The sequence below is a fragment of the Mesoplodon bidens genome (assembly GCF_964165515.1).
Source record: "Mesoplodon bidens genome assembly, chromosome: 7".
Taxonomy (NCBI): Eukaryota; Metazoa; Chordata; class Mammalia; order Artiodactyla; family Ziphiidae; genus Mesoplodon; species Mesoplodon bidens.
The window spans coordinates 105,930,346-105,941,114 of record NC_138164.1 but is presented as its reverse complement, the minus strand read 5'-3'; the positions used below and the strand labels follow the sequence as shown (position 1 = coordinate 105,941,114).

The following is a 10,769-nucleotide window of genomic DNA, read 5'->3' as shown; positions in this document are numbered from 1 at the left end:
CATTCTGGACCGCAGACAGCAAGGAGTGTGTTATTAGTGACCTGTTCCAGGAAAATTTTCCACGGGAATATGTGTGTGTGGTAGAATATATTGACGTGAATAGTTGATGTCTTGACATCTTACAGTTCAAACCCAGATTGGGATTATGTGAATATGAGTTTAAGGCTGCTGGAGCCTCCCATGGTCAAAATGTTACAAGAGTAAAGAGGATTAGGGAAACACCATGTTGGAATCATCTGCTGCAGACGAGAACACACATATAGTTTTATTCATTTAAAGCCATTTTCGAGGACATAGACAGAAATGTCCCACCTCCTTTTTTTTTTTTTTCCTAATCACAGGAAATATCTTCCATTGGTGGTCAAAGTGGAAATAGCACTGAGAGTGGAAATTACATTGTCTATGTACCTGCCAGAGTTTGGCAGCACTCAGCATGTGGCAAATGCTCAAATGTAGTTGATAGATTATAGTGACGTCTTCCTAGTTTAACATTCTTTCTATGTACGGTAGTAACGTCTCTGAATATGAAAAAGAATCAAGAAATAGGGTAAATATTCCCTGAGGTTTTGCATCATAAGTAATTATGTTATTTTCAAGCATGATCTTCTTTCTCAGAATGTCTATAGCACTTAGTGTCTGCATTCTATAATCTGACAGCTAATTGTATATTAATGAGTTTTCAAAGGTTGTGAATGTCTAAGTCTTTTTGTCCCCAAGGGGTAAAACCTGATTTCTGACTCTTTTGTGTCTTTCTCAGCACCTGTTTCATGCTGGTCAGAGAGCAGGTGCTGATGAAACCTGTTGACTTGGCCCTAGTAGTTTATGCAGACATTGGATAGGCAATTTGGTTATTTCAAGCATTATAGCATTTGAATAAGAAGATCTAGGTATGAAGCAGGCTCTCAAAATTACTTGTTGTGACCATTGACAAATTACCTTTACTTATTTATTTGCTTATTTTCTCTTTGAACATTTGTAAAATAAGGATAGGGATTTTTTTTCCTTGATCATGGAAGCTCAATTGCAATTATTTGATAAAATACTTTGGGAACTGGAAAATATTCTACAAATACAAGTATTGATTATCCTTTGTAATTTGGCTACTCCTCCTGGCACTTTTTCTATCATTCTTTCTTCCTTTGCCTAAAGGCTAAAAGTAGGTAGACAGTGCAACCAAGAGCCTAGAAGAGGAGTTAGGGGAAGTTAAGACAGACGGAGATGTGTAAGCAGTGCTGTTTGTACAAAGACAGGGCTGAGGACTGGCCACTTAGAGCTGCCCCAGTGGGGTGTGGAAGCCACAGTGTCAACCCCATAGAAAGATAGATGGAATGGGTTCTTTATTGTACCTCATTATTATTTTTTGCTTTCCTGAAAACAGTGGTGCAAAAGAGACTCCACGAAAAATGTAGATGTGGAAGGAATTAAAGATAGCTTTGGGATGGTACGGAGCAGTCACTTACATTTTTCATCTGGTGCAGAGTCTCCCTATTGCAGAGGGAAAAAATAAAAAACAAACGAACTACTACTGCTGTGACTACTACTACACCTTATCCAAGGAACAGGCCAGTGAGAAACCGCATTCTGCAGCCCTTATTCAGCCTATTTTTTTTAACGTAAGAAAGCTGTCCTAAACAAGAAATATGATGATACAGTCTACTACAATGGCCTATGTTCATCCTCTGAATGAGGATGGGGCGAAGGGAGCTGTGGTCACTCCATGCAAAGACCAGAGCGACTGGAGGCTGCATGCAGAGTGCCTTCAGAAATGAGGGTAAATACGTCTCTTGGAAGCTGTGAACGTTAATGTCTAAAACAAAAAAGAAAACAGAAAACAGAAAAAAAAATAGTTTAAGGGACACTATCATTTTCTATTGGTGAGGCTTCCTGATCTTGGGGAGGTTCTGGAAAGTTTATTTCTGTTTCTTCTTCTTCTTCTTCTTCTTGGACTGGAATAATTTCAATGTCCTCTTCATTCTTTGGTTGGGAAGATATTTCAATCTGCTCAACCACTTCTTCTTTTATTTCAATTGCCTGTTCCTTTTTTTCTTCTGCTGACAGGAGAACTACATTCTGGAACACAAAATTGAACCAACTTTTCTTGACCTTTATCACTGGCACATTTCTCAACCATCTGTATGAATATCAAATGCCTCCTGGTTTTTATGCTATTTATGTTATTTTCTATATGCTTCCCAATACCAGAATTGATTTCCCAGGTGCTCAAATCCTTATCAAATCATTTATCAAGGCTCATCCTCAAGGCCAGCAGATACTTGCCACTTTGCCTGGAATGATCACACAGTGTTTGGGAAATAACACTGCAATAATAGAGGAATTTAGATTTTAGTTTTGATTGGCCCTTATTGGAGATAACCTTGGAAAAGTAACTTTCTCTCTCCAATCCTGTTTCCTCATCTGCAAAATGAAGGAATTGGTGATGATTTCTAAATTCTCTTCCAAAGCTAACATCTTATGGTTCTGAAGCAGTTGATAATAGATCTGTCACTGGGATATTCATATCTCCCAACTGTGGAGCCTCTTTGAACCTATTGTTTTGGAAGAGGGATTAGAAAGAAAGAGGAGAGGAGAAGGGAATACTGAGCAATGAGGTGGAAGAAATAGTGGCTTTAAGCAGCCTTCAGCCATCCTGTTTTTATGCGTTAAGTATGGAATTCTGAAGTCGAGAGGGATGACTTGAAGTCCAGCAAGGTTAGTAAGAGGATGTACGTAGCATAGGACTGTATCCTCTGTCTAACCTTTAAACTTATTTCAGATTTCAAGACACTTTTCTCCATTACTGGTATTTTCTGCTTTCCAGAAATATGCTAGGATCACTTTTCGTGATGTTCCCAGGCTCATCAGATTACACTCTCCATAAATGACTCTTTGTAGATGTGATTTTCCTACAGGGAGTTTGTGAACAGCATGGCTTCTACTTACAGCTTTGGGTCTGGAGCATATTTTTTTCCATTCATTCTCAACAGTGCCAGCTGTCACAAGTTTTTGGAGGAAGGCAAAGAGCAGCATCACTGCAAAAATGCCCTGAAGAACAGAAAAGTGAGGGTGAAAATGTAATAATGAAAATATAAGAATATGGTTGGTGCTCAGTAAATGACTGTTGGCTAAAGGTAAATGATTAAAAGATCAATTCTTTCGGGAAATAGTGACTGACTGTGAGAACCGCTAGTATCTGCATAACCCGAACCCTGAGCACAACTCCTGGCACAGAACAGATAGTGCATGTTGCTGACAGAAAGCAAAGCAGTAACAATTAGTGGAAGAATCAATTCTGTGTGGGCAAGAACAATTATTGAGTCCCAAATTGAACTGTATCCAGCTTTCGGTGGTATGGTATCGCACTAAGGAAATCTCTGCACACTTGGGAGATGCATTTTTTTCCCCTTCAAATCCTACACTAAAAACTCCTTGAGGGGGGTCCCCCCTGGTGGCGCAGTGGTTGAGAGTCCGCCTACCGATGCAGGGGACACGGGTTCGTGCCCCGGTCCGGGAGGATCCCACATGCCGTGGAGCGGCTGGGCCCGTGAGCCATGGCCGCTGAGCCTGAGCGTCCGGAGCCTGCGCTCCGCAACGGGAGAGGCCACAACAGTGAGAGGCCCGCGTACCGCAAAAAAAAAAAAAAAAACTCCGTGAGGCAAATGATGTTTATTACAACTTAGGTTCTTCAGTGTTCATCTTAATCAATAATAATAATAAATATTCTGTTAATAATATAATAATAATAAATGTTAAAGCAAACACTTAAATAGCACTTTCTTTGTACCAGACACTGTTCTAAGTGCTTTCCATGTATTAACTCATCCCTCAAAACAGCCCTATAAATACTATAAACAGTAAATACTATTACCTTCCCCATTTTACAGTTGAAGAAAATGAGACAGTGTGATCAGAATTCTTGCTCAACGCCATATGGGCAATAAGTAGCAGACACAGACAGTCTGGATCTAGAGTTGATGGTCATGAGAAAAGTGCCATACTTCCTCCCTGAAAATAAATCCAGTTTCACACTTACCAAGAACAGACACCGTACGCTGCCACAATATTGCATAGACAGAGAATTTTTCTCAGCGGGGTTAGCTGGTTCACAGTCATGTATGTTAATATGTGGTGTGGGAGCCTTAGTAAGGTTCAGACTCTCCATTTTAAAAAAATGGGAAATTGTCAGATTAAATATGTCCATGATCAAAAAAATTATTCCAGAAATAGCAGCAAAGAGGCTCAGTGAGTTCATTATTATTCTCCCTCTGACCTGAAATAGAGACATAAAGATTTATTAATTGAGTTTAATTACCAGTTGAAGAATATAAGCTAGGAAGGAATTCCAGATCCCATTCCCCTGACTCAGAAAGGTACTACACCTAAATCATACTAAGTTCTATTTCTCTCCGTTGTTTTTAGTCTCTTTGTCACTATAAAATGAAAACCTTCATGTCTGAACCTTGTCCCTTTCGCAGATTTCCCCATCTCATTTATGCCACCACCATCCAATCAGTTCATCAAGAAAACATCCTAGGAGTGATCCTTGTACTTCCTTTCACTGCCACTGCCACCAGAATACTAGTAGGCATTCAATACACAATTGTTGAGTAAATGAAATGAATAGTATTCAGATTAGATCGCAGTGAAGCAAGATGGTATTGTGGGTATAGGTAGGGAAAGAGCAGATAGACCCCTCTAGGTCTGTACCATCAAGTGGAAACAAGCAAAGAGTAACACCTATTCCCTCCCTCTTGCCCCAGGTTGCAGTCAGCCCCAGTCGATCATCTTTCAAAATACAATTAAGGCTGATGTCTCCGGGTAGCCCAGGTAAGAGGATGTCAATGTAAATGTGCTACCTTGCTGGGATGATAAAAGTTCAAAACAAGAAGATATGTGCAAAAAGTACCATAATGGTGTGGGGTTATTGATAATTATCTTAAGACACACATATTTCATCCCTGGTTGTATGACCTACAGATGGCAAGTCAGTAGGACTGACTGTATTTGGAGAATAAATACAACTTGATCTTCATAAACAGTTTTTCTTTTCCCCCAAACTGAGTTTGTCAGACCACCTCTAGACAGGAGCCATCTCAATCTCCTCTGTCTCCACTGACTTCAGAAGTGACTCAAATTAGTAATAGCTTAGTAAGTGGAGAAAAGTTGAAGAAGGAAGCTTGCTGGTAAGCTCTTGACCTTTACAGAAACAGGGGTTCTTCCTGGGTGTAAATGTGTCCTGAGGGGTTATATGCACAAGACCACTCTAGCTCTTTATAGCTTCTGAAGCACCCTCATATATATTACTCCATTTTATCCTCAGGAGAGTTTCATACGGTAGCAAGGACTATTATCTCCATTTTATAGGTTAAAATTCAGAGGTACAGGGCTTCCCTGGTGGCGCAGTGGTTGAGAGTCCGCCTGCCGATGCAGGGGACACGGGTTCGTGCCCCAGTCCGGGAAGATCCCACATGCCGCGGAGCGGCTGGGCCCGTGAGCCATGGCCGCTGAGCCTGCGCGTCCGGAGCCTGTGCTCCGCAACGGGAGAGGACACAACAGTGAGAGGCCCGCGCACCGCAAAAAATAAAATAAAATAAAATTCAGAGGTACATAGGGGTAAACAGACTTGCTCAGGGTTACAGCTGAAGGTTAACTAGGACTTGAGTCAGTCATAGCGTTGATTAGACAGTTTTCCTAAATGCTGGTCTGAGAGAAATGACAAGATTTTCAAAGAGATCTCAGTCTCACACAGCATCTCACATTCCTAAGACCATAAGCATGCCTCTTCAATGATCTGCCTTTAATTCTGTTTCCATGGATATCTCATTTCCATGTTTTTTATGAATAAAATCACAACAGCATCATAGAGCATCTTTTGCTTTTTAGGATTGAGCGATAACTCAGTGCTACTGTAACTCCAAAGGTCTTCCAGGGTCCTTCTTTTCAACTGAGAAAACAGCTACTTCTCTGACGTGTGGGAAAGAAGGACATACGATTACTTGCCAAACTCTTCATGGAGTTTTTTTCCGCTGCTGCCAGGAGTGATCCAGAAATGATATACTGTAAAAAGAGAGGTGGTGGGTGGGGAAGGGCGGGGGCGAGATGGGAGCAGCAGCAGAGAGAGGGGCGGGGCAGAGAAGGAGGTCACTTTTTAACATTGAGAACTGGTTGTAAAAAAGCTATCCACACTTTCAACCACTTTCCCCAAACTATCCAGTCCTTTTTAATGGGTTTATTCATTTTTCAGCATATTTCTCCTTTATTCAGGCTCCATCACATTCAGTCCTTGCCTTTTATTCAACCAAATGGGGAGCTGTGACTAGGAATATAGTAAGACCAGAGGCAGAATTCACATTTCCATGTCAATTAGTACTCACACTGTGAATTTAAAAGTTTTATTTTCAGTTTTCCTTTTTTTTTAATTTGGGGAATTGCTCTTTGGAGTTCACAGTGTTTTAAATGGCGTTGATGGCAGTGATGAGTGAGTTGATGTAGAAGAAATACTTGGCCTGAATGTCATAGGCACTTCATTCAAACATGGGCTGCTACAGGGAGTGGTCATTATTTCTCATCTTCCTTTTCTACTATTCAAGCTGTAAGATGGAGGAAACCCTTTCACTAATCCATCTCTCCTTGTTCTGAGAGTTTCAATCCTGGACCTGTCTTCATAGTCGCATCTATGAAGGTGCCATGGTGATGAAAACATCACTGTCCCATACCACATCCAGACAGGGTTACAAGCTTGGAAAACATGCACATGAAACAGCCATAAGGAGTACTGCTCTGCTGATAAGTGAGAGGAGATTTATTTGGGATGGGACTAATTTCACCACGTGAGATAGTAACTAAAGAGAATGTAGGGAAGAAGGACCAGGTGGGAGGAGGTTTGCTTTCTGAAACACGGTGCTATACAGTCCAAATGTCTAGTACCCAGCCCACTTCATGCCGGACATTGACCCTGGAGAGGTCCTGCTTTGAGAAGTCTTTCCTCCCTGTGTAGATCCATGTAGGGCAGCTTTCTCTGAATGCCCATGAAGCATGACCACTGACTCTCAACCATGGGATTCATGCTCAATGTAGTCAACCTCTCTTTCCACTAAATCACATCAACCAGATAACCTATGCCCTACTCCTGTGCTTTCCTCAACCCAGAAATAATCTGGTATATTCCTGTGCAGCTTTTTAACCTTTTTGTCTGTATCACTCCCCAAATGGTTGTTAGTTTTTACTCACCATAATGCCTCCCCAGAGAGGGTACCACAAAGTTACACAGATGGGTGCATAGACCTCCGCATGAAGCAACAGGAGGCCGCCCAGGGCAATGTGGAAGAGCCCATTCATAATCTGGACAGCCTGGGGAGAGAATAGGGGCACTGATGGATGAACTGAAGTCATCGTCAAGTCAGAAAGCGAAAGTGAGGCCGGAAGCCCTGGTGCCTGACCTGGATGGGGCTGTGTAAGATGTCCAAAGCAAGTGGTGAAGGCGCCAAGACCTTTGTCTCACTCCGATTCATTTTCCCCACCACCTGGGGCATTTCCAAGGCAGGTATATGTGGTATGCTGGTGATGAACTGGGATGGGAGACCCCTAACTATGCAAGCCTCAAGATCAAGTGGGGGCATAAGATCACCATGATAATCTCTCTGTACGTCCCTGATTTGGCCCCCTGTGTCAGACATAAAGATCACCTCAGGTGAGATCAAATACCTTCCAGTCGGATTGAATTTTGTACCTGGCCTACAGCATCTGCTTCTGTAGGCCAGAGAGTCCCTAGGATGTGGAATGGAGGGCAACTGACTTACCCCCAAAGCCTTAGATTCCCTCATGAAGAAGCTCTGTGTGGCGCCCACCACTGAAGGCACCCTCCTGGGAATTAGTTTCTGAACAGGCTGCATGGCAATAGGGCCTGCTGGGAAAGCTCCACTCATGGAATTTCTGGGCGTCGTCATTTCACCCTCAAAAGTCCTAAAAATAAAACAAATAATAAAAGGAGGAGAGAGAGAACAGGATTCTTGGCAGTCTTTTATCTCGTGTTGTGCACCTGAATACTTTCCTCTGTATTCTCTCTGTGGGTGTCACTGATGGCAGACACGGCCTCTTCCTAGTCACTTTGGATCTAAAGCAAGGCCTCCTGCCATGTTCTAAGACAGGATCCAGAGGGGTCATCTCATGCAAGGGTTTATGGGCCCAGGGATCCCTGCCAGTATTCTTGACAGACACATTTGGGACATGTTTTCTCTTTGTAGAGAACATCATGCTCATATTCTGTATGTTCTGTGTGTCTGTCATTTCTGGATGCTTTTCTTGTGCTTTCATATTGGAAAATGTGTTTTGCATGGGCTCGTCCTTGTCCCTTTGCTTACATGCTTTTGTCCATTGAGATGGGCCAGAGTCACCATGATGGAGGATGGTGAAGACTGTTGGAGTCGAGAGGGGCCGAGTCCATCTTCCCTCCTCCCACTAACTCTGCCACCTTGAGTAAATCACTTCAAGGAGGCTCTTGAAGGTTCTGTGTGAGACTGTGGCCTCTGAATCAGACTGCCTAGGTTTAGATCATGATTCTTCTATTTGCTGTGAAACTCTGGGTAAGTTCTTTAAACTCTCTGGGCCTCAACTTCTTCAACTGTAAAATGGGGATAGTAATAATTCTTATCTCATAGGGTTGCTGTGTGACTTAAATTGGCTGATGGTGTGTGCATGGCTGGTTTCTTTCTGTTCAGGGATAGCTCAAATGTCAGCCTCTCAAAGAAGCCTTTCCTGAGCCCTCAATCCACAATGCATCTCTCTCACAACATCCCATTTTATTTATTTGGTAGCACTTATCACTGTGAGGAATTACTGTCAGTCTCTCCCCACTAGAATGTAAATTCCTTGTGTTCTCTCTTGTTTAGTATTCAAAATTATGCCTGGATTTAGTAGTTTCTTCATGAATATTATTGAAGAAGTAAATGTATGCAAAGCACCCATGTCTGAATCATTACTAGCTGCTTTTGTTCCTGTTCTTGTTCTTAATATTTTTACCTTTAGGAGCAGTAGTTTCTATTTTTCCCATCTGAAAAATGAGAACAATACCCCTTTCAGAGACATGTTGGGAGAAATAAATAAGTTAACATAAGTGAAAGTGCCTAGTACACAGCCAGAAAGTACTAAATGCTATTTGTACTTCGTCATGATCAATTTCTGAATAGAAATGTCCCTTTCCAGCTCTAACATTTTAAGACTGTTCTACCTTCTTCATCATGTGTTTCCCTTCAGTATTCATTTCTTTTTTTTTCTCCCGGTACGCGGGCCTCCCACTGCCGCGGCCCCTCCCGCCGCGGAGCACAGGCTCCGGACGCGCAGGCCCAGCGGCCGTGGCTCACGGGCCCAGCCGCTCCGCGGCATGTGGGATCCTCCCAGACCGGGGCACGAACCCGTGTCCCCTGCATCGGCAGGCGGACTCTCAACCACTGCGCCACCAGGGGGGCCCCAGTATTCATTTCTTTATGTCAATTACTTACATGAATTCTATTGGGTCTTTCCTGGGACCTGGAAATCTCTCTTTAGGGACACAGTTTTGGTCTTGTCTTTACTGACTGTAAGTCATGTAAGGGGCCTTGGAGGCCAAGGCTGTCTGTCCAGCTTACTTATCTTCCTGAAGTCACGCAGGGCTGGGCACCTGCAGGTATTATGGAAGACAGGGGCTCGGGAGTCTCCCAGGCCTCACATCTGTACCCACTTCCTAGTAACAAAGACACTTCACATCTGGCATGTCATCTGAGCCTCACAGGGTGGACAAGGGATGAATCGTTGCCTCTGTTTTGTAGACAGGGTAACAAGGGCACCGAGAGGTTAGGTAACTTGTTCAAAGTTACACAACCATCAGAGATTTAAAATGAGGGCTTGGACTTAGCAAACAAGGTATCTGTGGTAGCAGACTGCTTTGTCCCCCGTGGGGAATAGGAATTCAGCCTTTCTCTTATGAATCTCTTCCTTTTCCTTCAAACAGATGTGCAATTTGGATGACTATAAATCAGTTGAAAACAGAGTATCTGTCTGGGCCGTGGCTGAAAGCGAAGAGGGGAGGCTGTGGGTGCTTCACACCTGATTTTGCCCCAGCCCTAGATTACCAGCTGTCGTGTGCTCTTAGGGATCTGCTTTGCACCACAAACCACCCCACAAGACCACCAACAGGAGGGAATATTTTAATAATAGACCACTAAGGTGTTTACAGACAGATTCAGGCAGAGTTTTTAGGGCCAGTCAGACCTCAGAAACCATTCTGTTGATTTGATAAATGAGGAAACTGTGGCCCAAGGATGAGACACGCCTTGTTAAAGACCTTGCGCTTAGTGATGGAGCCAAACCAGAAAGGCAGCCCCTAGGGCTCTGAGGCTCGTGCTTTTTCTGCTGCACCTCGGGCTGGACCACATAGCTAGAGTTGTTCACTGAGCACCCACTCTGTGCTACTTAGTTCCCACTCTGCCACACCTTCCCTACTAAGTGGGCAGTTTCTTTTTTTCTGCAAGTGTGGAAATGGGGGTTCTGAGAGGTTAATTAATTTTCCCACGGTAAGTAGGGAATGAGCTGAGGTTACCACACTCCCCTCCAGAGGGCTCATTTTAATGAGGACAACTTAAAAAGCAAAGGTCATCAATTATCTGGACGGAAGGAGATGATTGGACTACCATTGTTTTAATTTCTCCTCACTTGTCATCTGCCTAAGGCTGTGTCTATATTATTAGTCAGATAAACCTTTTATGTAAACAAGTCCTACTTGGGCTTTGTCTGCCATG

General features: G+C 43.1%; 1 protein-coding gene across 1 annotated transcript; it reads right to left on the bottom strand.

Annotated features, from left to right (window-relative positions):
- Positions 1 to 1,636: 1,636 nt before the first annotated feature.
- MS4A1 (membrane spanning 4-domains A1) lies at positions 1,637 to 8,079 on the bottom strand. The gene is made up of 6 exons (XM_081241403.1): positions 7,797 to 8,079; positions 7,228 to 7,347; positions 5,998 to 6,054; positions 4,031 to 4,267; positions 2,941 to 3,042; positions 1,637 to 2,070 (listed from the first exon to the last, which is right to left on the bottom strand). Exons 1-6 carry the CDS (start codon positions 7,941 to 7,943, stop codon positions 1,849 to 1,851), a joined length of 885 nt encoding a protein of 294 aa, XP_081097529.1. The 5' UTR covers positions 7,944 to 8,079; the 3' UTR covers positions 1,637 to 1,848.
- Positions 8,080 to 10,769: the final 2,690 nt, after the last annotated feature.

Excerpts from the sequence above, each read along its gene's own strand:
- MS4A1 (XM_081241403.1), bottom strand. The coding sequence starts at position 7,943 with ATGACGACGCCCAGAAATTCCATGAGTGGAGCTTTCCCAGCAGGCCCT. Across the intron at positions 7,348-7,796 it reads GGGAATCTAAGGCTTTGGGG|GCTGTCCAGATTATGAATGG; the intron begins GTAAGTCAGTTG and ends TTCTCTCCCCAG. Across the intron at positions 2,071-2,940 it reads TATGCTCCAGACCCAAAGCT|AATGTAGTTCTCCTGTCAGC; the intron begins GTAAGTAGAAGC and ends TTTGTGTTCCAG.